Raw genomic sequence first — 27,736 nt, 5'->3', positions numbered from 1 at the left:
ATGCTCAATGCAAACGGACTGAGCCCACCTTATTCCAATGTCAAACGAATTCGTTTCGAGTGCACGATTGCAGACCTGAAAATGCAGCGTCTGTTATATGTTCAGGTAAGTGTGCATTTAATAAGTTTACAATGACATGACAAAATTCGAAGTAACATAATACAGAGAAGTGTGGTGAATTATTGGATCGTTGAGCATCACGTTTTCTACCTTGGCATTCCTCCAAATCTATTGATGAACTATATTGTTGCGTGGGATTAAACTTGGTTTCCTGATCAAAGGCAAGACAGACACTAATGTGTTGGCGTGCCATTACAAGTCTCAACGGATGAGTTGACATTTCTGAGACTCCACAAGGGGAGCTGAAGAGCAGCTGATGCCGGAGTCGGTTTATATGATTATTGTATGACAATTACAAGTAATTGTGGCAGTAAAGAGGCACTTGAATGGATCAGAAAGAACGAGAAAGTAGGACCGAGAGTCGGCTATTCAGCCCTTCGAGCCTGTTGCGTCATTCCACGTGGTCATGGCTGACCCTGTATGTCAACGCCATACAACAACGCTCTCCCCATTCAGTTCGCCAGCAACAGAGTCTCGACGTTTACCTATTTCATTTTTAAATGCATTCAATGGCTTTGCCCCGCAGCCTTCTGTGGTAGAATATTCCGCAAATTCACCACCCACTGAGTATTGAAATTTGCCCTCATATCTGTCCTAAGTTTTGTTACCCCCGATCCTGAGACTGTGACCTTGTTCTTGACAGCCCAGTAAAAGACGTTACACCCCTGGATTCAGTCTCTCCAGCCGTGTCAGAATTCTAAACGTTTCAGTTCGATTCCCAAAGTTCCAACGAACACAAATTTAGTCGACCCAATCTCTCCTAATTCGAAAATCCTGCCATTCAAGGAATCAGGCTGGTGGAACTTCGCTGAACTACCTGTATGATTAAAACCATCCTTTCGTAGGTAGGGATAGGAGGTGAGATCTTGTCAGAAAAAAAACAGATGCCGTCTTACCAAGACCCTGCACATTTGCAGTAAGACTTCCTTGCGCCTCTACTGAAATTCCTTTACAACATATATTTAGGAAGGCCAACATACAATGTGCCTTCCAACATGCTTGCTGCACCTGCGTGCCTGATTTCAGTCACTGTGTACTGTGACACAGAGGTCCAAATGAGCATCCTCCTCCCGCCCCCCCCCCCCCCCCCACCCCCAATCTATCCTCCTTTAAATAATACTCTGCCTTTCTGCTAATCTTACCAAACTGGATAACTTCACATTAATTCATTTAAACTTCAATTGTCACGTACTTTCCCACTCAAATTGCAAAAATCGCCTTGAAACCTCTGTCTGTCCTCCTCATTATTTACGTTTAAAGCAAGCTTCATGTCATCGGTAAATTGGAAGTATGATTATTTTTTCTACCCACATCGAAGTCATTGATCTATATTTTAATTGTTGAAGCCGAAGATATGATGCCTGTGCGAATATTAGTCGTCACTTCATACCACTTCTAAATTAACCATTTTATTCCTATTTTTTTTCTCAGCATCAGGAACAGCCTCAATTCATTTCAACACATTAATATCAGCACCATGTGAATTAGTTTTAAACACGAACCTCTTATGTGGGTCATTACCAAGGCTTTCTGCAAATCAGGATGTGGAAATGCCGGCGTTGGACTGGGGTGGGCACAATAAGAAGTCTCACAAGACCAGGTTAAAGTCCATTTGGTCATTTTGCTGAGAGTCATTTGGTATAGCAAGCTTTCGGAGCGCTGCCTCCTTCACCACCTGATGAAGTAGCAGCGCTCCGAAAGTTGGTGACACCAAATAAACCGATTGGACTTTAACATGATGTTGTCAGACTTGTTTCTGCAAATTCGCATGGACCACGTCTGCTACTTCACCAGTATTCATTCTTCGGGTTACTCCCCGAAAGATTTCCAGGAGCTTTGTCAGACATGATTTCCCTTAAATCAATCTTTGTTCCCGTTGTCGAAGATAGTTGAAATGTCGTAAGTATTTTGTAACCAAAATTTTATAATGGATATTTGCATTTTCATTATTACTGCTGTCAGGTTAACCGGTATGCAATTCCCTGCTTTAACCGTCCCTCATTTATTTCCTAAATACCGGGATTGATTTTGCCACCCGCCATCTGGAAGAATTATTCCAGAATCAAAAGAAAATATTGGATGATGTCAACAGACACGTTCACGTTATTTTCTCATGACCACCTCTTTATTTCGCTGGGATGTAGATTATCAGTCAATGGGGAATGAGTTTTTAGTGTCATTAATCTCCCATTATTATTGTTATTACGAGTAATAATAATCACGCTGTAATTCGAAGAGAACACAAATCAGGATGCAAATGATTCGGCTTGCACGCTTTCTTCCTTTAGGTGACATCCCAGTGCGCTTGATCAATGGACCCAATTCTTGTTCCGGTAGTGTGGAGCTATATTTTAATGACACCTGGGGAGCCGTCTGTGATGATGACTGGGATATAGCAGATGCGAAAGTTGTCTGTCGACAGTTGGGCTGTGGACACGCTGAATCAGCTCTCAGCAATGCTCATTTTGGAGCTGTGTCTGGAAATTTCTGGTTGGATGATGTTAAGTGCAAAGGGACCGAGTGGAATTTATTCCAGTGTCGTTCGAACTCCGTCGGAGAGCACAACTGCAATGCGGGCGAGGCAGCGTCTGTAATTTGCTTAGGTAAACAAACTTTCGTTTTACCTACAGAATTATTATATCAGAACAGAAATATGATGGAAATAAAATCCAATGATCGCGATTGAATGGATAGGCTAATAATAATTTCTGACATGGTACTGGTGGACATGTCAAACCAATTAATATTTTTAAGCAACATTCCAGTGCACGAATCCCAAGCAAAATGAATAGTTCTGAAAAAGTTAACTGCAACACAAGATAGCCGTGGACTTGTGCTTTTCTCCAAGTGATATGTTGTGACCGGACTCTGCACAGGCAACCATAGCTTTAAAATGATATTACCATCTCTTAGAATTCGACTCAATAGGAGATACTTCCTATGTAACGTGAATAACTGTTGGTACAACACGTAGGGAATAAGGTCTGTAAATAGAATAAAGAAAAACAATAATAAAAATATGCCCAGGCCAATATAGGGAAAATCAAGATTCTCTGATTGCTGAGATTTTCTCACAAACGAAAATAGATTCGATAAAATGAAATTGGTCATATTTCCCCCCAATATTATTTATTTTAGCTGACTCCACATTACGGTTGACAAATGGTTTTAACTCTGCTTCTGGAAGAGTGGAATTATATTATAACAACACGTGGGGAGCGGTCTGCGATGATGGTTGGGACAAACATGATGCAGATGTTGTATGCAGGCAACTGGACTATGGACCCGCCAAAACAGCTCCGACAGACGCTTATTTTGGGGACTCACCTGGTTCTTTCTGGCTGGATGATGTAAATTGTACCGGAACCGAGAACAACTTACTGCAGTGCCGAACAAAAGCTTTGGGAGAACACAACTGCCGGCCTGATGAGGCGGCGTCTGTCATTTGTTCAGGTAAAAAAAATGTTTACGCCAATAATTTAATGATGGGCACAACATTAATATCAAATCGCATGTGCCATTTTCAGTTCTCTGCTCAAAAGGTGAGAATGGTAATCCATGGGTAGGACATTGAAGCGAACCTCCTTTTCAAAGAAATGTGATGTGATATGCAAATTATTTGGCGGTCGTTTACTAAGCGAGACTTGAACTGTAGGGTTATTATCTCAGCGTAGGTATCATTTTTAGCACAGTGGTATAGCCAATAATGGCGTGGAGCTGGTGTTGGTCATGCTCGGGTCTCAGACAAGGTGCTTTGGATAGTGAAACCAGTTGTGAAGTGCTGTAGTCAAGTCAGGGATGAGAGCCGAGCCCTTAGATTTGGAAGGGCGTAACCCCAATCGACGGAAGGCGGAGGAAATCCCATCAGGAATGGGGAATGCTATGGATTGGTGATTATTGGGGATGGGATGATATGGCATACCAGCGCATGGATTGATCTAGGTTTTTAAAGGAGTAAGTTTTTAAAGGATAAGCTGGAAAATGTTTTGTTTGCCTTGTAATTTTAGCTGGTGCAGCAATTGCCGTAAGTCAGGTGGAATGATCCAAAGTTAGCAATGCTATTCGTATGTTGGGATGGCTGTCAGTGCAACACAATTGTCCAAATATTTTTATTGCTTCTAGGTTGTTGCATACAAATACTTACCTTGAATTTTTCGAGATGGATTGCCCAGCAGACCTGGTTGTACCTCTCGAATCCGACACCAGACAGAGAGCTATAGCCCAAATGGCTTTGACTATTTTTTCCAAATGATAATATCATGTCGCTCGTCACGCTGCTAGGCCCAGTGAGAGTTCTGTGCGTGCAAATTATGTCACATCTCATTCATTATCCGAATTTCCAGTCAGTGCAACCTTGGTGTCCACAAGCTCTTCTCATTTGAGAGTGTCACCATTCCAGGGATTAATTGGCGAATCCTCGTTGCATTCCCTCTATTGCAAGTACGCTGTTCTTAAGATATGGGGACCAGAGCTGTGCACAATTCTCCACATTAGATTTCGCCAAGCTACAATACAACTCCAACAGTAATTGTTTGCTCAAATCATCCCTCAAGGACTCTGACATAGGATTTACCTTCCGTATTAATTGCTGCAACTGCATGCAAAATGTTTGTGACAAGTGAACACACTTGGGGAGGCGATGGCCTAGTGACATTATCGCTCGACTATTAATCCAGAAACCCAGAAAATGTTGTGGGCACCTGGGTTTGAATCCCGCCACAACAGTTGGTGGAATATGAATTCAATAAAAATATCTAGAATTAAGAGTCTACTGGCATGAAACCTTTGTCAATTGTCAGAAAATAAATTATCTGACTCACTATTCTCCATAAGGGACGGAAGTCTGCCAGACCTTACCTGGTCTGGCCTACATGTGACTCAAGAGCCACAGCAATGTGGTTGACTCTCAATTGCCCTCTGAAATGGCCGAACAAGCCACTCAGTTGTAAGAATCTCTATACAGAATCAACAAAGAAATAAATCTGGACGGACCACTTGGCGTCGACCTAGGCACCGGAAAAGAGAGCAGCAAAACAAACAGCACTGTCGACCCTGCAAAGTCCTCCTCACTAAAATTTGGGAGCGAGTGCCAAAATTGGGAGAGCTGAGTCACAGAATGGTCAAGCAATATCCTGACATAGTCATTCTCATAGAATCATACCTTACAAAAAACACACCAGACACCACCATTTCTATCCCTGGATATGTCCTGTCACACCGACAGGACAGACCCAGCAGAGGTAGGGCCACAGTGGTATACAGTCGGAATGGACTTGCCCTGACATTCCTTAACATTGACTCGGGACCCCATGAATCTCGTGGCTTCTGGTTAACGATGGGGGACGAAACCTCTTACTGATTTGCACGTACCATCCTCCTTCGGCTGATGAATCAGGATTCCGCCATGTTGAACAACACTTGGATGAAGCACTGAGGGTAGCAAGGGGGCAAAATATGCTATGGATGGGGGATTGCAATGTCCACCACCAGGAGTGGCTCTGTAGCAGAGCTGCTGATCGAATTGGTCAGATCATAAAGGATACAACTGCTAGACTGGGTATGTAGCAGGTGGCGAAGGAACCAACAAGAAGAAATAACATACTTGACCTCATCCTTACCAAATTGCATGCTGCAGATGCATCTGTACATTACAGTATGGGTAGGAGTGACCGCCGCACAGTCCTTGTGGAGACGAAGTCCCGCCTTCACTTTGAGAATAACTTCCATCGTGTTGTTTGGAACTATCACCATGCTAAATGGGACAGACATCGAACCGACCTAGCAACTGAAGGCTAGGCATCCATGAGGCGCGATGAGGTTTTCAACAACAGCAAACCTGTACTCCAGCACAATCTGCAACCCCATGGCCCGACATATCCCCCACTCAACCAATGGCATCAAGCCAGGGTATCAACACTGGTTCAATGGAGAGTGCAGAAGGGCATGCCAGGAGCAGCACCAGGCATACATAAAAATGAGGCATCAACCCGGTGAAGCTTCCAAACAGGACAACTTGCATGCCAAATCGCAAAAGCGGCAAGTAATAGACTTGATAGAGCTAAGTGATCAAAGGATCAGATCTAAGCTCTGCAGTCCTTAGACATCCAGTCGAGAATGGTGGTGGACAATTAAACAACTCGCTGGAGAAGGGGGCTCTACTAATAACCCCATCCTAAATGATGGAAGAGTCCAGCCCATCAGTGCAAAAGTTAAGGCTGATGTATTCGCATCAATCTTCAGCCGAAAGTGCTGAGTGGATGATCCATCTCGGCCTCCTCCAATGGTCCCCAGCATCTGAGATGCCAGTCTCCAGCCAAATCGATTCACCCCACATGATATCAAGAAATGGTGGAGGCACTGGGTACTGCAAAGGCAATGGGCCCTGATAACATTCCGACAATAGTTAGGGAGACTTGTTCTCCAGAAATTGCCGCTCTCCTGGCCAAGCACTTCCAGTTAAGTTAACCCCCTGACGTCTACCCAACACTGGAAAATTGCCCAGGTATGTTCTGGACAGAAACAGCAGTAGAAATCCAACCCGCCCAATTCCCGCCCAAGCAACCTACTCTCGATCATCAGTAAAGTGATGGAAGGGGTCATCCACAGTGCTATCAAACAGAACGTGTTAACCAAAAATCTGCTCAAGACGCCCAGTTTGTTCTTTGCCAGGGTCACTCAGCTCCAGACCTCATTTTTGCCTTGGTTCAAACATGGGCAAACTAATGGAATTCCAGAGGTGAGGTGAGAGTGACAGCCCTTGTCACTCAGGCCGTATTCGACTGAGTGTGGCATCAATGAGCCCCAGCAAGACTGGAATGAATGGCAGACACTGGGCAAAGTATCCGCTGGTTGGAATCATACCTGGTGCATTGGAAGATGTTTGTGGTTGTGGAGGGTAAGTCATCTCAACTCGAGGACATCTATGCAGGAGTCGTGTCCTAAGCCAAACAATCTTCAGCTGCTTCATCAATAACCTTCACTCCGTCATAAGGTCAGAAGTGAGGATGTTCGCAGATGATTGCACAATTTCAAGCACCTTTCGTGATTGCTCAGATACTGAAGCAGTCCATGTTCAAATGCAACAATATCTGGACAATATCCAGGTCTGGGCTGACAAGTGGCAAGCAACATTTGCGCCACATAAGTGCCAGACAATGACAATCACCAATCAGAGACACTCCGCCCCATGACATTCAATGGTGTAACCATCACAGAATCCTCCACTGTCAACATCTTGGGGTTACAATTGACCAGAATCTCAACCTGACTCACCACATGAACACAGTGGCTGCAAGAGCAGGTCAGAGGCTTGGAATTCTGCGGCGAGTAACACACCTCCTGACTCCCCAAAGACTATCCACCATCTACAACGCACAAGTCAGGAGTGCGATTGAATACTCCCCACTTGCCTGAATAGGTGCAGTTCCAACAACACTCAAGAAGCTTGGCACCATTCAGGACAAAGCAGCCCGCTTGATTGACACCACATCTACAAACATTCAATCCCTCCACCACCGATGTTCAGTAGCAGCAGTGTGAACTGTTTGCAAGATGCACTGCAGCAATTCACCAAAAATCCTTAGACAGCATCTTCCAAACTCACGACCACTTCCATCTAGAAGGACAAGAGCAGCAGATAAATGGAAACATGTTCCTCTTCAAGCCACTCACCATCCTGACTTGGAAAAATATCACCGTTCCTTGGCAGTTACTGGATCAAAATCCTGGAATTCCCTCCCGAAAGGAATTGTGGATCAACCCACAAAAAATGGACTGCAGTGATTCAGAATGCAGCTCACCACCACCTTCTCAAGAGCAACTAGTGATGGGCAAGAAGTGCTGGCCAGCCAGCGATGCCCATATCCCCCGAATGAATAAAAAATGAAACACGTCTACCGAGGTCCATTTAAACGTGTGAATATTCGAAACTCCCGTCATTTTAGAAATATGCTGATTTTCCATTATTTCACGCCCAAAATGGATGACTGTAGACATCTTCATGTGATATTTAATCTGCCATATCCTTGGGCGTGCATGTAACCAGTCCAAATCTTCTTGAAGTCTGCTTAGATTCCCCTCAGAACTTATTTTGCCGCTCCATTTTGTGTCTTCAGCATATCAGGATATGTTACAATTGGTTTCCATATTCACATAATTGATGTAGATTGTGAAGATCTATGCGCAGGTAACTGGCACTTGCAATAGTACAGTGGTTAGAGTCTGCTATTTGCTTGTTCCTTCCCTCTGCTCTGTCTGACAGCAAATTCTTCATGCATCCTAGAACATTTTCACCAATCACATGCTCTCTATTTTTACGTTCTCATCTCATTTGTCGGACCGAATCAAAATCCCTCTAAAAATGCAAATGCAGCACCTCCCCCCCCCCCCCCCCCCCCTCGCACTCCGAACACACACACAAACACACGCTACATCCCAACAGAGTTCTCAAAAATTGGCAACAAATATGTTAAAAAAGATTTCCCCAACACAGATCCATTTTGACCATGCCCAATCTTTTTATTAGTGCGCACATGCTTGATCATCGCATCATGCATAGGTGATTGGGAAATGCGCCTTACAAATTGTACCAAACTAACAAATCCCTTTCACATTCTCGCTGCCTTATTAAATAATTCAGCTAAATATACTACTTTGTAGCCCTCAAGCACCTTTTGAGAAATGTTGCCCTTTGACAATTAAATACTTTCAGATCGTTTATCCCTTTAACCACGTATTTCAATAATCTCGAACGAAGTTTGCCTTGTCCAGGGGATATAACAATCTTCAAGACAACGAACGTTTCTCGTGCTGTTTCTTTACTAATGCTAACGTTTTTCATTGCCCCGCTTTGACAAGACCCATGTGTACATAGCATTTTCCGAAGATCGCTGGAACTTCTTCGTGAAGACTTGCTCAAAAGTAACTGTTCAGCTTTTCTGCCGTTTCCCTCTTAATACTATAAATCCACCTGCCGCCACCTGTAATGGACAATTTCATTTTATTCCCCCTGGCTGATTTTGCATTTCTTTCTGCCATGCCGAAATAAGCTGCTACGGTTCGCCTCTGTGATCCTGGTTTGTTTGCGTTCATTTTCCCCCTTTACTAAATGTCCTCCTGTACTCTGTTCTAATTTTTTTCTCGTCCTCACGGCTTAGCTATTTTTGGCACATCTATTGGCGAATTGAATAGATTGAACGCAATCTTCAGCTACATTTTTACTATGATTGTTTAGCATTCTCGTTTGCTGTTTGTGCCTTGTATGAAAGTGTGCCTGCTGAAATCACATACCATACTTCCAAAGTTACTCCTATATCGTCCAAGGTATAAATGAAGTACCTCAATGCATCATAGCTAATTGTCCCTTACACATTCATGATGTATTTTCTACCATTTCAAGTCCCCAGTTTCAGAATTATCTGATTGCATCCAAACTTAACGTGAACTTATATCATACTATGATATAAGGATCATTTACAAGTAAGTTTTTCACGGGGTGTTAGCATCACACAACACTAAGTCCAGAAGAGCTCGATTCCAAAATTGTTCCGAAACATGCTGTAACAGAAACCATCTTGTACAGACTCTAGGAATTCCACCCCGCATCATTTATGTTGATTTGGTTAACGTACAGTACATTTAAGTTATTCTTTATTAAAGCATCACCCAGGATACATCTATATTCCCTGATTTAAACCAACCCACGAATAGTAGTTTTATTTGTTAGTTACCCATGCTATTTCTGATCTCATTACGAACTTTGACCCTTCAATGTAGGACTACTCTTGATAAATTATTGCTAACTTCTCTTTTTAAAAGTGCAGCGGCAGGTGCGTTTCCATTTTACAACTCAATTCTAAGTGCTGAATTTTGTTGGATGATCATTCCCATTTTTGGTCACATTTTGAACACGACGCATATTGACACTTAAATCGTACCGCATTACTGAAATTTAAGCATTCAAATCGCCAACCTTATTTTTAAATGTTTCACACATTCAAAGACAAAAATCCTTGCATCCTTATTGCTAACTTTTCTTTCCATTTTTCCCTTCGATTTGATACGTCCGACTCGTCAGTTCTCCACTTTTAATGTCTAATTTTCTACTATTTGAAACATACCAGTTTGCATCCTTCGAATCTGCAATTCCTCTCAGGTCCTTATTGCATTGCTAATCCAGTCCAACGTCTCTCCAACAGTGCTATTGTAACACCCTATGGGGGGCATGAGTCCCGGACATAATAATATAACGCCATTACACATTGTACTATTTCCAACTGCCCCTGGACTTGTCCCAATGACTGTGAAAAGAAAGGATGACCTCCTTCCTGCGCCAATTCTCCATCACTACCTTCATCCTCTCATTTCTCCTATGTTCATTCTCGCTAGAAATTGGGACAGGAAGTATGTTGTGATTTCGTGTTCCAGAGGTCATGCATTTCAAAATCCTTCCTGGCGCCCTGAAACTGAATTGCGGACCTCATCATCTTCCCCATTTAATCTATTGGTGGTGACGTAGCCCACAACGTCTGACTGTGCATCTTTCCCAGAGGAGTGTCCTCTTGCTGCTCCATGACATCCTTGAAAGTTCCACGAGAGATCAACATTAAATCCTGGGGTCATGGTCAAAACTATGCCTGTATGTTAATCTTACTAACGGATCCCCCACTTCTAGGGTTCCTCCATCCTTCTTCTCCTTCTGTTGTGCAACTCTCCTTCCAGATGTGTATATATGTTGTTGTTCCTGACCGCTCTTCTCAATGGAATCAACACCATCACCAGCTAACAAGCAGGACCTCGGGAAAACCTGTAACATGCATCTGGTCATGTCGGATTGCTTGCTCGTCACAAGATCACTTCGTGCTTTCTTGCTCATAAGCCGCGGTGTGACCTAAAATCTGACCATACTATCAACGCAGTTCTTTACCTCACCGAGTCTAATTATGCTTCCTACCGCGTAATTTATGTTTGCTTTAGCCTCTTCCACTTAGCAGTTGCAGATGAAATCCATACGAATAAACGTATGTTGTAATATGTTTTTAGAAAATTGATCCATTAAATCTTCCTCAGAAAAATTCCAAGTCAGACTGATGGAAGGGGAAAGCGCATGTTCAGGAAGAGTGAATATCTATCACAATGAAAGCTGGGGCACCGTCTGCGATCATGGCTGGAACATTTCCCATGCAGAAGTTGTTTGTAAAGAGCTCCTTTGCGGGTTTGTTAAATCTGTGTTTTCTAATCCCACGTTTGGAAGTGGGATCTCACCCTACTGGCACGCCGCTTTTCAATGCAACGGTGCAGAGTCAAACCTCTGGCAGTGCCAAACAAATGAGCTGAATTGGAATATCTCCACTTGCCAGCAAGATATCTCCATAGTTTGTTCAGGTACAGTACGCCTTACTCGTTTTTAATTATGCATGAAATTAGTGAAACATAATAAACGTGATCAGCAGTTACAGACCATACAAATGAAGGAACGATAATGGAACGCGGGAACGGAAAGTGAAAGGTTTCAACATTAAAATGTTGAGTTCTCTGCCCTACAATAATTGTCAATTTTTAGTTGCTGTATATCTACGTGTGTGTACTTGTGTGTGTGTGTATGTGCATGTGTGCGTCTGTGTGTGTGCGTGTGCACACGCGCGTGCATGTGTGTGTCTGCGTGTGCGCCTGTGTGCCTGTGTGTGTTTGAGTGTTGAATGATTTTCGAAGAGTGGACCATGCAGATAAAAATTGTCTGGGTGAAAATGACATTAAGCAAGCAGCTGAGATCTTGATTGAGGTGGTACATTCGGGTAACCATTTATTTACCTCCATTTAGATTAAGAGCTAAACCATCCTTTCAAACATTGTTGGTTTAGGAACATTGTTAAACAGTGAGCTGTTTAAACTGATCACTCCCTTAATCATGTGAAAGCATGCTTCCAAATGGAAGCATAAATTTTGTTGCAGAAAACCGAGTTGCTTAGATGCCACGCATTTCAAAGAAACATCGATACATGAAGAATCTGCTACTTACCCACATAGCTTGGGGACGCACGTGGCACAATGGTTAGTAATGCTGCTTCACAGCGCCAGAAATGTGGGTTCGATTCCTGACTTGGATCACTGTTTGTATGCAGTCTGCACGTCCTCTCTGTGTCTGTGTGGGTTTCCTCCGGATGCACTGGTTTCCTCCAAGAGTCTGAAAGAGGTGCTGGTTAGGTGCATTGGCCATGCTAAATTTTCAATAAATGTACTCGAACTGGCGCTGGTGTGTGGCAACTCGGAAATTGTCACAGCAACTTCATTTCAGTGTTAATGTAAGTCTTTTATGACTAATAAACTAACTTTAAACAGTCCATAATGATGGTTGAGATGCGTTTGAAGCTGAACTTCTCAACATGATACTACGGCCGGCTTGCTCCACCACTGCATGTTCATTATTCACTGATGTTCACTGCATTGGCTCGCATCCTAACCTGTGGCAGTGGCCTTCATTACTGCTGGAACGTTACATTTCTGATCCTGCCAATATGCGTCTTTAATTTGTTCAGGCTCATAATTCGGTGTATTGATAACCAGTCTAAAATTCAACTAATAATTTACAGAAACAATAAAAGCAACGTTCGATATGATCCAAACATAAAGTTAAAAAACAAGATGAAACAGTTGTAATGTCTGGCAAATGAAATTCCATTTTGTTTCTCATCTATTCATCAATCTTTGAGTTTTTGATTCCCTTCCTTTTTATGAAATACAGGGGTATGTAACTTCCACACAGCTTAAAAATGTTACTTCTGTGAAACTGAGTTTCCACTTTTATTTATTAGGTTCCGATGGAATATTAATATTTTGCAATTATTGCGAAAGGTGGAAATTGCTTACTCGATCATTTAGAGTCATAGAGTCATAGAGGTTTACAGCATGGAAACAGGTCCTTCGGCCCAACTTGTCCATGCTGCCCTTTTTGTAAAAAACCCTAAGCTGATCCCAATTGCCCGCATTTGGCCCATATCCCTCGACACCCATCGTACCCATGTAACTATCTAAATGCTTTTTAACAGACAAAATTGTACCCGCCTCGATTATTACCTGTGGCAGCTTGTATCAGACACTCACCACCCTCTCTCTGAAAAAAATGCCCCTCTGGACACTTTTGTATCTCTCCCCTCTCATCTTAAATCTATGCCCTAGAGTTTTAGACTCCCATACCTTTGGGAAAAGATATTGACTATCTAGCTGATCTGTGCCCCTCATAATTTTATAGACTTCTCTAAGATCTCCCCTCAGCCTCCTACGTTCCAGAGAAAAAAGTCCCAGTCTATCCAGCCTCTCCTTATAACTCAATCCATCATGTCCCGGTAGCATCCGAGTAAATGTTTTCTGCACCTTTTCTAATTTAATAATATCCTTTCTATAATAGGGTGACCAGAACTGCGCACAGTATTTCAGGTGTGGCCTTACCAATGTCTAGTACAACTTCAAAAAGACATACCGACTCCTCCATTCAATGTTCTGTTCGATGAAACCAAGCATGCCGAATGACTTCTTCACCACTCTGTCCCCCTGTGACTCCACTTTCAAGGAGCTATGAACATGTACGCCGAGATCTCTTTGTTCTGTAACTCTCACCAACGGCCTACCATTAACTGATTAAGTCCTGCCCTGGTTCAGTCTACTGAAATGCATCACCTCACATTTGTCTAAATTAAACTCCATCTGCCATTCGTCAGCCCACTGGCCAAACTGATCAAGATCCCGTTGCAATTGGAGGTAACTTTCTTCACTGTCCACTGTGCCACCAATCTTGGTGTCATCTGCAAACTTATTAACCATGCCCCCTGTATTCTCAGCCAAATCATTAATATAAATGACAAATAACAGTGGACCCAGCACTGATCCCTGAGGCACACCGCTGATCACAGGCCTCCAGTTTGAAAAACAACCCTCTACAACCACCCTCTGGCTTCTGTCAAGAAGCCAATTTTGTATCCATTTAGATACCAAATCGTGGATCCCGTGAGATTTAACCTTATGCAACAACCTACCATGTAGACAACATCAACTGCACTGCCCTCATCTACGTAATTGGTTACCCCTTCAAAAAACTCAATCAAATTTGTGAGACATTATTTTCCACTCACAAAGCCATGCTGACTGTTCCTAATCAGTCCTTGCATCTCTAAATACCTGCAGATCCTTTCGCTCAAAATGCCTTCCAACAATTTACCCAACACAGATGTGAGGCCCACTGGCCTGTAGTTCCCAGGCTTTTCCCTGCAGCCATTTTTAAATAAAAGTACAACATTTGCCACACTCCAATCTTCAGGCAACTCACCCGTGACTATCGATGATTCAAATATCTCGGCTAGGGGACCCGCAATTTCCTCCCTAGCCTCCCACAATGTCCTGGGATATACTTCATCAGATCCTGGGGATTTATCTAACTTGATGCGCTTTAAGACTTCCAGCACCTCCTTCTCTGTAACATGTACACTCCTCAAGACATCACTACTTATTTCCCCAAGTTCCCGAACATCCATGCTTTTCTCAACAGTAAATACTGATGAGAAATATTCATTTAGGATCTCACCCATCTCTTGTGGATCCGCACATAGATGACCTTGTTGATCCTTAAGAGGCCCTACTCTCTCCGTTGTTACTCTTTTGCCCTTTATGTATTTACAGAAGCTCTTTGGATTCTCCTTTGCCTTATCTGCCAAAACAATCTCGTGTCCCCTTTTTGCCCTCCTGATTTCTCTCTTACCTCTACTCCTATACCCCCTATACTCTTCAAGGGATTCACTTGATCTATGTCATGTGCCTCTTTCTTCTTCTTGACCAGGCCTCAATAACCCGAGTCATCCAGAGTTCCCTACATCTGCCAGCCTTGCCCTTCACTCTGAGAGGAATGGGTTTACCCTGAACCCTGGTTAACACACTTTTGAAAGCGTGCCACTTACCAGACGTTCCTTTGCCTTCCCAAATACTCCCCCAATTAAATATTGGAAGTGCCTGCCTGATACCATCAAAATTGGTCTTGCCCCAATTTCGATTTTTAACTTTTGGGCCAGACCTATCATTCTCCATAGCTATCTTAAAACCAATAGAATTATGGTCACTGGTCCCAAAGTGATCCCTTACTAACAGTTCTGTCACCTGTACTTCTTTATTTCCCAAGAGGAGGTCATGTTTTGCCCCCTCTCTAGTCGGGCCATCCACATACTGAATGAGAATTTCCTCCTGAATACACTCAACAAATTTCTCTCCATCCAACCCTCTAATACGTTGGCTGTCCCAGTCAACGTTGGGAAATTTAAAATTTCCGACTATTACCAACTTATTTTTCTTGGAGCCATCTGTAATCTCCTTACATATTGGCTCCTCAATTTCTCGCCGACTATTTGGGGGCCTATAGTACAACCCTATCAAAGTGATTTCCTCCTTCTTATTTCTCAGTTCTACCCATATAGACTCAGCGGCCGAACCCTTGGATATAGCCCCTCTCAGTACGCCCGCGATGCTTTCCCTAATCAAAAGTGCAACTCCCCCTCCACTCGTACCTCCTGTTCGATCGTTCCGATAGCTTCTGTACCCTGGAACATTGAGCTGCCAGTCCTGTTCCCTCCCTTAGCCACATTTCAGTCATTGCTATAATATCCCAGTCCCAAATACCCATCCATGGCCTGAGTTCATCTGCCTTGCCCGTCAGGCCTCTTGCATTGAAATAACTGCAGTTTAATCTGAACTTCCCTTGCTCTCTGTCTTGCTTTTGCCTGATCTGTCTGATCCGAGGATTTTTGACACTGCCTTTACTACTTGATGTGCTCTCTTTAACTTCTGTGCTGTCTTCAAAATTCTCTTCTGTCTCCCTACTGCTTTGGATCCCACCCCCATGCCAATCTAGTTTAAACCCTCCTGAGTGGCTCTCGCAAATCTTCCCGCCAGGATGTTAGTCCCCCTCCAGTTCAGATGTAACCCATCCCTCTTGAACAAGTCAACCCTTCCCCAGTAAAGATCCCAATGATCCAAAACTCTAAATCCCTGCCCCCCTGCAACAGCTCTCAAGCCAAGCATTCATTTGCCTAATCCTCCTGTTCATACTCTCACTCGCACCTGACAGTGATAATAGTCCTGAAATTACTATCTTCGAGCCTTCTGCCTAACTCTCTATGTTCACAGTTCAGGACCTCATCCCTTTTTCTACCTATGCCGTTGGCATCAATATCTACAACGACCTCTGGCTGCTCACCCTCCCCCTTAAGAATGTCCTGCAATCGCTCAGAGCCGTCCTTAACCCTGGCACCAGGGAGGCAACACGCCATCCTGGAGTCTCGATTGCGGCCACAGAAATGCCTGTCTGTGCCTCTACCGAGCGAGTCCCCTATCACTATTGCCCGCTTGTTCTTTGCCCGAACCTGTCTCACAGCAGAACCAGCTGTGGTGTCACAGGCCTGGCTGCTGCTGGTATCTCCCCCTGACAGGCTATCCCCCTCAACAGTATCCAAAATGATATACCTGTTTGAAAGGGGAATAGGCACAGGAGACTCCTGCACTACCTGCCTGCCTCTCCTGGCGTTCACCCATCTACATGTCTGAATCCATGGTCTCACAACCTCCCTGTAACTTGTGTCCATCACACTATCTGCCTCATGTATGCTCCGCAGTGCATCCACCCACTGCTCCATTCGAACAATGCGGTCTGTGAGGAGCTGCAACTGGACAAGATTGCTCCCTAATTGCACACATCTGGCAGGAGGAGCATGCCTCTCCGCTAGCTGCCATTCTGCCCCAATACAGGTAAAAAGGATAAAAGAATCTCAACTCACCTCTCCCTTGCTTTAAGTCAGATTCAGCATGCAAACTGTAGGTAATGTCATTGACAGGTAATTTGCTCTTGCAGTGTCATTGTCATTCCCACATCAAAATTAGTGATGTGCAGTTTACGTCATAAAAGTCTACACTGCATTCATGGGGACATAGCAGAAAAGTCTTAACTCTAACAAAATAATAATCAATAGAGTGGGACCCGCATATAAATGAATAATTTCGCCGAGTGGCAAAACCATTTGCTTAATTGCCGAGCACCTCGACTCAAATACTGGACAACATGGGTTTTTGTTTCACCCTGGCCAAAGATGAAATTCTGATTCAGTTCATAATAGCATGAATTAAATGCTTGTAATGGTGACGTCATTACAATATATTTCTAGTTCATTGATGTTCTTGAAGAATGGGAATTTAGGATCCTATCCTGGCCTGACCAAATCCACAGCAATGAAGTTGACTTTAAAATGCCTTTCGAAATGGTTCAGACACCTGTTGAGTCAAAGGAGAAACTGGACGTTTTGAAGAAAGAAATCCTATCCAATAGATCAGAGTCTGTGTTTGTCACTTTTCTCATCGGCTGGAACGAAAGGGACCAGATACCACAGTGAGACAGATCAGTGACTATCAATTGTGAACACCTCAAAACATAATTCGAGCTATTTTAATGTTTTCTACCCCATGTAGTAAAATTTGTGTACTAGTCATGCAATGTTGGAGGGATTCCAACTGGTGGTAACGTATTTTGTTTCTTATTTGCTTTACAGATCGCCAACTAAAGCCTACCCTCTCCCTTGAAAGGTATCCGGGCATTTATATAAAAGGTGATACAATAACATTCAAATGTACTGCATTAACCTTTTACGCAGGAAGCATTTTTCATTTGATGAAATCCGGGTATGGTCACCCTATTGCCACTAGAATAGCACCAGAAGGAGTTTACACAGTTACCTTCTCAATCCAGGATGCATGCTGGAGCAACATTGGAAACTACACGTGTCACTATCAAATAAGTAAAACAGTAAAACATACAAACTCAACAAGCAGCAATTCCGTGCAAGTGTTCATAACAGGTAAGAAGAAACAAACCCAGCGTTGGATAGCACTTACAGGGCTGTTACGTTACCAGTATTGTCTGCCACGCGAAGCACCACGGGTGGGACAGAAAGTTTGACGGACGTTTGAAATATCCTTTGACCACGAGTGAGAATTTCTAGCCTCTGGGTCAGCTGTTCAAGTCCGCTCCACTCATCTCATACGGGGAAATAAATTATACATTTGTGTGGTTCTGAATCGCGCTCTTCTTTATTAGAAAATGGCCTTCTTCACACGAGGATTAAACGATTATGGCTTGAATTCTCTGCACTCGTTCGATCAGCCACAGCTGTCAATGAGAACGGATCATTTAGCGCTCATTCAGGTCAGAAATTTCCGACCTCATCCGCGGCTGAGATACTCTGCTGTTAATGGTGATTTGACTGAGCTACACATTTTGTGTTCTCACTGGCTGCGGTGGCAGAGCGCAGAATGCGGAGAATTCCGGCCAAGGACGATGTTGAAGAATTCTGGATGGTGTTGCCACTTAACTTGTGGAACAGAAACAGGCTAGGAGCCCACATATATCGGCTTCTATGTTTATTCTAAAACTGGCCTTCTGCTACATCTTACCTTGCGCTATCAAGAATGCGCTAACCTAAGCACCCCACGTGTCACCAAGCTCGATACTCTTCCAAAGCTCTGGTTCATGTCGTTTCTTCTGAAAGCAACGTCATCAGTGACCACAAAAAATGATTGGCCCCAGTTTTGGACCCAGACGAACACCTAGTCCCTACAAAAAAAAAACACACAGCCGCAATATTATTTTATTTTCACTAACAACGACATGTATTTCCCCACCTTCCCAACTGGAACTGCTGAATGCCGATGTAATTAAGTTGTGTGGTATTTTGAGTGGACTTGGCTAATGTACAATGGGGCCAATTGATTGCTCATGTGCGAAAATCCTCAACGTTTCAGGTTGTTGCATGTGAACTCAGATAGTCATAAGCATTGGCCCGTGTCTCAATCAAAGCGGTATCTGTCAGTACAGTTTATTAGCCCTTCCCTTTTTGTAAGTGATTCAAGAGACAAATGTTGACCATGTTCATCTACTTCAGATGAGATCCCAGCGAGATTAATGAATGGAAACGATTTCTGTTCCGGAGGATTAGAGGTATATTATAATTCAGTATGGAGAGGAGTCTGTGCTGACGATTGGGCCATACATGACTCAACTACTGTCTGTCGGGAACTGGGATGCGGACCCGCCAAATCATTACCTGGAGAAATTCGCTTTCCTGGAAGATATGAGTCTATCTGGAAAATTGATGCAAACTGCAAAGGGGATGAGACAAAATTATTCCAGTGTCCGGTGCTATTATTTGGAGAACATAACTGCAGCAATGACAATGTCGTGTCTCTTACTTGTTCAGGTAATGGTAATGATCATGATGTATGTCGTATTGTTAATGATAATACGTGACGGTTATTGACAAGATGGCGCTGATGAAAATCAATGTCTTGGTGATGACGGGAATGACAACTAAGGTTTTCAAGATGATGGTGTTCAACATGATATTATGATCATAGAATCATAGAATCCCTAAAGTAGAGAAGGATGCCATTTGGCCCATTGAGCCTGTACAAATCACAATCTCACCCAGGCTCTATCCCCGAAAACCCACGTTTTTACCCTGCTAATTCTACTGAAACAAAGGGTTAATTTAGCTTGACCAATTAACCTAACCTGCAAATGTTTGGAGTGTGGGAGGAAACCGGAGCACCCGGAGGAAAGCCACGCACACATGGGGAGGACGTGCAAACTCCACACAGACAGTCAACCGAAGCAAGAATCAAATCCAGGCTAACCACTGTGCCACCTGATGATAATTTGATAGTGAGTTGATGAAGAGGGTGATAATGATGTTAATGTTAATGATGATGAAGATCATGATTCATATTATTCTCGTCATCAATACCATGTAATCATCACATCAGAGTTGAATCACGACATTACCCACAAGCATAAATATGTTACCTTAGCTCATATAACATTATGTTCTGACAATTGTTTCACATCTAGCCAAAATCTCAAGGTAGCTGATATCTTCAGGTAAGCTGGTGTTGGTTGTAGCATGCTTTATAGATCAGATTCAAAAGGGATCCAGCCTCCGCGACGCTTAGTTCCATTGAAAGTCGTGATGGAGTAAAGTATGCCGCTGACATATCGCCAGATTGGATTTCATATTTCGGCCGAATATCTAAGCAGTGACCTGAACAAAACAATTTACTGAAATAAGTATGATGTCCATACTGCGAACATCATAGCATGATTTGAAACAGTACACATTCCTTTTATTTCGCAAACATACATAAGAACAGAAGAAATAGAAGTATGAGTATATCGCATGGCAGACAGAGTTTTCTCCTCTATTCAATACAATAATGTGACATGAAACCCCGCTCATGCAAAATTCGAGCGCGTTCAAACCTGAAGCATTGGTTTCGCTTGGTGTGCAGTTCCTTTTTGGATATTAGCGAGAAACGTTGGTGGAAAGAGTGACAAGTTGGTCATTTCTTCCGGTAAACAAGAACATCAAAAATGTAGAATAAAACAATCTTTCACGTTGGCGAACGAACAGTAAGCACTTCGTCCCCCAAAGAGTGAAAAGTTCAATGCAACAGCTTCCCTCAGAATATTATACTCTCCTGGCACCCCGTTTCCCCCAAAAAAGCTGTAAAGCTAATGGATAAATCTAGCCAGTGACAGGGACATTATGCAGCTTAAGTAATCATAACTTGGGAATGGGCTTTGTTACAAAAGAAACTGTTTCTGTTTTTCACAAACTGCCATTCAACACTTGAGCTCTTTCCAAAGAATAGCTATCCCTCTCCCCGCTCTTCTATTGCATCCAGCCACCTTTCTTCATCTGAACTAATTCGTTAAGGTTTGCTCTCTCTCTCTCTCCCCCCACCCCCACCTCCACCCCCCCCCCCCCCCCCCACTACCCCACCCGCCCCCCCCCCCCCCCGCCCTCCCGCTCCTCTCTCTCTCTGCTGCTTCTTCAACACCTCATCTGTGCCTGAACTGCTTCCTGGCTCATCATACCCTGACTGCTAATTGCATTTGTATCAAGAAACACCGTGTTCCCCGTTTTCGCTGTTATTTCCTGTCTCGTATTTGCTGCCGCGACATGGTTTATAAAATAGATGACAGTTTGATTTTACTTGTGCAAAAAAACTTCATTTTAATAGCATCCTAACTTATATTGACACATGGCAGAATTGGCATCAACTCCATCTAACCTTATCGATGCACAAGATTTTTTTTATTTCCTGAGAGATGTACATTTGTCAATTCCAGTCCTAAATGCATCCAACGGTGTAGCATTCATTACACCTTGGAATACACAACCACAAAATAATTACGAACCTTTCAACAAATTTCTGCTGAACATATTCCAAATGATCGGGTCCTTATTCTTGCATTTATATTCTATGCTGCACTCCCCAGTTAGTTGAAACCCTCGCTCAGCGCTTACCGTGTCAATTCCCCTCAGAATTGTGCAGCTTTCAAAGATATACATTTTTTTAAGATCCAGGAAATATTAAAGGATTGTCTTAGCCTGTGATCTTAGGACAAAACTCATGACAGGGACAAGTCTGCTGGAAATTTCTAGAACTGTCATAAGGACAAATATGTTATTTCCAAAATGTGGAGACGCATACTGCATCCACAATATCTGATGCTGTCTCAACAGAACCCTGTGTAACTGAAGAAAGATGTAGGTACTCGAGTATTAATCGAAGAGGTATCGGTATTACAGGATTTTTTTTATTACGTTTAATAATGATATTAATGCATAAAGTTATGGATACACGCGAGTTGGAAGTTCTGGAGGCTTAATCTTGCATACTCGCAAAGCCCAATTGAAGTAGATTTCAATTTTCCCCTCTTTTCTTCCTCGAAGCTTCGATCCCAGTGCGAGTAGTGAATGGGATGGACTCCTGCTCTGGGAGAATTGAGATATATCACAATGACGTTTGGGGATCAGTTTGTAATCACGATTGGGACATAGCTGATGCAACCGTTGTGTGTAAGCAACTAGGATGTGGATCTGCCAGTTCAGGTCCGGGAAGTGCTCAATTTGGGGCATCTCCTTCAGTTTTCTGGCTGGACAATGTTCAATGCAAAGGAACTGAGATGAGCTTATTTCAGTGTGAAAGCAATCTGTTGGGAGAAAAGGAATGCAGCCCCGAGGATGCAGCATCTGTTACTTGCTCAGGTAAAAAAAAAGAAATATTTATTTAAAAGGCGTTATGATAGCCAAGCAGCATTATATTGCAGGCCATCCACTTGTGTGATATCATGGTCTGACACTGGATATATCATCTTAGGGACCATGCAAAATTGGCTCATGGAATGTCCTGAGTTGGTTTCGGACTGGATCTAATGTTTCAAGGTGATGCAAAATGGGCAGTTGGCAGCTGAATTTCCGCATGTCACTCTGCAAAAAGCAAAGGAAAGCAAATTAAAAATAAAACGTGCCTCCAGTTTGCCGGCACTCTCTCCTAAATTCAACCCATGGAAAGCAAGGATGTACTGCAACAGTATTAGGAAATGGTGCCACATAAACTCCTGTTAATTCAAAAAATGAACCTGCAAATATATTCGAAGGAAAACGTAGTTGTGGTGCTGATGGCATGGGTGGTGATTGGGAGCTGTTGGGGAGACGGGGTTAAAGTCAATTCCTCAGACACACACTATTGTTCTTCTTTTTTCCACACATTCCTCGTTTAGATCAAATCCCTATGCGATTGATAAATGGGATAAATCCTTGCTCAGGAAGTGTGGAGATATATCACAATGGCACATGGGGAGCAGTTTGTGATGACGATTGGGACCTACTTGATGCGAGACTTGTGTGTAGACAACTTGGCTGTGGACCTGTCAGAGCAGCTCCTGGAAATGCCTATTTTGGAGAAGCCTCTACATCCTTCTGGTTGGATGATGTCAAATGCACTGGGGCTGAGTGGAACCTATCCCAGTGCCAGACAAACCCCATGGGAGACCACAACTGCAGCCCAGTTGAGGCAGCGTCTGTGATCTGCACAGGTAAAAATCGTTCGTGTTATAATCAAATAAGGAATTCAAATATTGAGTTTGACAAATGACTGGAGAGAACACAAAACGATGAGAGGCTGTCCGAGCACGGTATAATTCAGGATTTCAGCATAGTAAAGAAATCTGATCCACTGAGATATTGATCTAAGGTGATACTTGGTTAAATATCATCTCGTAGGTGGTTCAACCGGAATGTTACTTCTATAGCCGTTTACTATATCGTGAACGAACATTCACGCCCTTTGAATTCACTGCATCCGAATATGGGATCAAAAGTTTTACCGATAGCCGATGACATAACTCCAAGTTTGGCTTTCTGTTGAAATCGATGTGACTGCAGTCATGTTTCTGAGCTAGTGTTTCCTGAAACACCCTGAAAGTTAGAATAAATGCCTCTTGCGTCATGCCCTATATATGTTTCCCAAAATATGAAATTGACGAAAGGATTTGCCAATTGAACCAGGAAGCCTATCATATTCCCGCCTCAGGGAAACTTTTATTTTGAGGCGATCCGGCTAAGGCCCTGTTGAACTCAGCAAGCTGAAGGGAGCTGAGTTCACTTTCAAGATGGTAGCACTTGCATAACATCACCATTACAGAATAATTCTTTTCATGGCCTCTTTACTCTGCATTCTCCTGTTTCGCCGACTTATTCCTTGGACAGCAATGCTAACCAAAATGACATTTGGCATAGAGCCAAGCAGTTGAATTTCACGGCAAGTGTCAATTTGCCATTTTCAACAGATTCCCTGACTTGCTCAATCCATGATGTGGAGATGCCCGCGTTGGACTGGGTTAAGCACAGTAAGAAGTCTCACAACACCAGGTTAAAGTCCAACAGATTTATTTGGTAGCACAAACCACAAGCTTTCAGAGCGCTGCTCCTTCATCAGGGGAGTGTGAGTTCTGTTCACAAATAGGGCATATAAAGACACAAACTCAATTTACAAAATAATGTTTGGCATTCGAGCCTTTACCGGTAATCAGGTCTTAAAGGTACAGACAATGTGAATGGAGAGAGGGTTAAGCACAGGTTAAAGAGATGTGTATTGTCTCCAGCCGGGACAGTTAGTGAGATTGTGCGAGCCCAGGCAAGTCGTGGGGGTTACAGATAGTGTGACATGAACCCAAGATCCCGGTTGAGGCCGTCCTCATGTGTGTGGAACTTGGCAATCAGTTTCTGCTCAGCGATTCTGCGTTGTCGTATGTCGTGAAGGCCGCCTTGGAGAACGCTGACCCGAAGATCAGAGGCTGAATGCCTCTGATGCCTCTGCTAAATGCCTCAGCAGTCACGGGCATTCAGCCTCTGATGTTCGGGAAAGTGTTCTCCAAGGCGGCCTTCACGACACACGACAATGCAGAATCGCTGAGCAGAAACTGATTGCCAAGTTGTGCACACATGAGGACGGCTTCATCCGGAATCTTGGGTTTATGTCACACTATCTGTAACCCCCGCGACTTTCCTGGGCTTGCAAAATCTCACTAACTGTCCTGGCTGGAGACAATACACATCTCTTTAACCTGTGCTCAACCCTCTCTCCATTCACATTGTCTGTACCTTTAAGACTTGATTACATGTAAAGACTCGCATTCCAACCATCATTTTGTAAATTGAGTTTGTGTCTTTATATGCCCTGTTTGTGAACAGAACTCCCAATCACCTGATGAAGGAGCAGCGCTCTGAAAGCTTGTGGCTTGTGCTACCAAATATAGCTGTTGGACTTTAACCTGTTGTTGTGAGACTTCTTGCTCAATCCAAACAGGTCATAATTTCCTGCAACTCATTTCACTCTCACTACTCTGCCTGTGATGTGGCGAAGAGCCGATGCACTGAAATGCCTCTACTTAGTACGTCGTCCATGCTATAATCATGGTATCATTTTCTTCAAACCCTTTAACTTTTCGGTGCAGTCTGTCCAGTTGAGGCCAAATGAGTGGTTTGCAAAATTTAGCCAGGAATCCTTGTTTTATATATAATTGCACAAATGTAAAGAAAGTTCCAGGTTTTTCAATGTGCAGTTTCTTAACATCTTTACCAATGTGTTCTGATATTTTCCATGACCCGTATCCCTGAGTCTTTTGAGGATTTAATTAATACGATAGGAACAAAGGGGCATGGTCTCCGGAAGGGTGTTTTATTTCAGAAGGGTAGCATGGTCGTTGCAGGCTTGAAGGGCCGAAAGGCAAGTTCCTGTGCTGTAATTTTATTTGTTCTTTGTTCTTTGAACGTAAATGCGTCGGTTGCACCACCCTACAAATAAATTAGTCAACACTTTATCAGCAATGGATAAACCTCAGCCGGTTTTCCAGCAAGGACGTTCGTAGACCGAAAAAAACCCCAAATGAATTAACATATTAAATTATTATTACCCGGGAAATGGAGTTCTCTGGCAAGACAAACTATTGTTGCCCATGGATAATTGTCATTGAATTGAGTCGCTTGACAGACTTGTTATCAATCTTGGGTCACATGTGGACAAGCATAAATCAGATTGCATTCTCGAATTCGTATGGGTATTTTTATGACAGTCATCGAGCAAAGCAAAAAACAAATGCAATTGCTTTCATTTTCATTCAAATAGAAGAACAAGAAAGAATACTAGCAACAGCATTATATTCTAAATAGTCTCTTCCGGAGATATACATCAAATTACTTTCCACAACAAACTTATAGATCAAAATTTACCATCACGGTGAATGCGATTCTTGTGAGATTCACCTTGTTACCACACTATTGACGGGAAAGCAACAATTTAACTTTCAATTAATATGTTTATCTCTGACAGAAAAACCATAAAACAATATTATTCCACGAAAGACTGTCTTCTTCGTCACAGAAGACCAATGTGAAGGAAAATTAATGACGGCGATATCACACTGAACTAACAGATTGAGCGAAACTCTTGTGATTTTGTTCGGGATGCAATTTGGATGCGAACGGTCATATCCAGCACTTCATATCGTTCTGCGAAGCGAGTCAGCTTTTTGATTAGCGCTTACCACTAATGCATCTTTATAATATGTATTGTAAAATGATTCACCTCCATACTTACATTTGAAGTAAGTTTTTGATTCAATCACATATTTTTCATGACAATTTCCTGCATCCACATTTCTAATGCGTTTTACGAACAGCCAACATTGTGTAATTGTACATTCCTGTTGATGGTCAGTATTAAATGCCAAGCCCGACCATCCATGCATCTCACACTAATGTCAAAGAAATCTCCTTGGCTTGGTTTCCTTCTTGACAATGATTCAACTATATTCAGTGAGCAATACGGAAAATATGTGTTGCAAAACTGAACCCAAGACTTAATGTTTTAGCTACCTTTCCTCAGTTGCTCAGAACCCAGTGTTGCAGCATCCCCTAATGCTCTCACGTGCTCCCTGTTGGAGCGTGAATTTATCTACAATGAAACCAAATGGATGTTTACAGTGACAATAACATTGCTCTGCTGGGCTTGCGGTGAAAGGATACGGCTTGAGCGTGACATCTTGCAAAGATTGATTGATTAGCACTTTGGACACATGATTTTAGGTATGAAATCAATAACTTACGCAAATATTTTACTAATATATGCATGTTTGTGTGGCTACGTACCACTACCAGATCTTTCCAGTCGGTACACTCAAGTTCTTAAGAAAATAGCCTTGTCTACCAGCATCGATATTTTGCTTCATATTATTATTAAGTGCCATTCTTGCATAATGTGCAGGGATCTGCAATTCGATAATGATGGTGAAAATGGGATATAAAGCTGAAGTTCGGTCACGTGCAAACATATTCAAGGAATGTAATCGAAAGGAAATTAAAATAAACTGCTAAAACTTTTAATTAAAAATGTATCGTATTGACACTTGTATTTTTAATTACAAACTTGCATAAGTAACAGATCTATATGATCCCGAATAGCTCATCAATTAATATTATATTACTTTAGAACACGAAACACAAAGCAATATAAAAAGCAATTTTCCCCTCCCACATCAAAGAACAAACAAAGAACAAAGAACAATACAGCACAGGAACAGGCCATTCTGCCCTCCAAGCCTGCACCAATCATGTGTTCCTAACTAGACCATCCGTTTGTATCCCGCTATTCCGAGTCTGTTCATGTGGCTATCTGGATAAGTCCAAAATGATACTAGCGTGTCCGCCTCAACCACCTTGCCCTCGTTTTAGGTCAAACCAAATAAACAAACACAAATTAAGTCAGGACAAAGTAAAGGGGCAGCTCCCCAAAAAGGAGGGGGAACAGCCCGAACAGAAATCAAAGTTCAAAGGAAACTTAAAAACATCAAATTAAAATGTGATTATTAGGGTCGATAACGCACCCCAACCCCTGCGGTGCCCAGCGGGCACGGAAGGCGTCAACCGCGCCCGTGGACACCGCATGCTCCCTCTCCAGGGACACCCGGCCGCGAACATAGCCGCAGTAGAGGGGAAGACAGTCAGGATGGACGACCCGCTCGATCGCCCGCTGCCTGGACCGATAACTGGCGTGTTTCGCCAGGCACAGGAGCAGGTTCACGAGGAGGTCGCCATCCCGACCCTCCCCTCTCCGCACCGGGTGTCCATAGATCAGGAGCGTGGGACTGAAGTGGAAACAAAACATCAATAAAAGGTTCTTTAGGAAAACATAA

The 27,736-nt window shown here is 43.0% G+C and overlaps 1 protein-coding gene across 1 annotated transcript; it reads left to right on the top strand.

The window, feature by feature from the left end:
* On the top strand, window positions 1–26,928 carry LOC144494054 (scavenger receptor cysteine-rich domain-containing protein DMBT1-like). The gene is made up of 7 exons (XM_078213632.1): window positions 1–105; window positions 2,357–2,723; window positions 3,259–3,573; window positions 19,083–19,397; window positions 21,936–22,250; window positions 22,766–23,080; window positions 25,876–26,928. The coding sequence occupies exons 1-7, from the start codon at window positions 1–3 to the stop codon at window positions 25,884–25,886; spliced, it is 1,743 nt and encodes a 580-aa protein (XP_078069758.1). The 3' UTR covers window positions 25,887–26,928.
* The last annotated feature ends 808 nt before the right edge of the window (window positions 26,929–27,736 follow it).

The sequence above is a fragment of the Mustelus asterias genome, chromosome 5 (assembly GCF_964213995.1).
Source record: "Mustelus asterias chromosome 5, sMusAst1.hap1.1, whole genome shotgun sequence".
Lineage (NCBI taxonomy): Eukaryota > Metazoa > Chordata > Chondrichthyes > Carcharhiniformes > Triakidae > Mustelus > Mustelus asterias.
The sequence above is the reverse complement of the archived record's forward strand: the minus strand, read 5'-3'. Positions and strand labels throughout refer to the sequence as shown.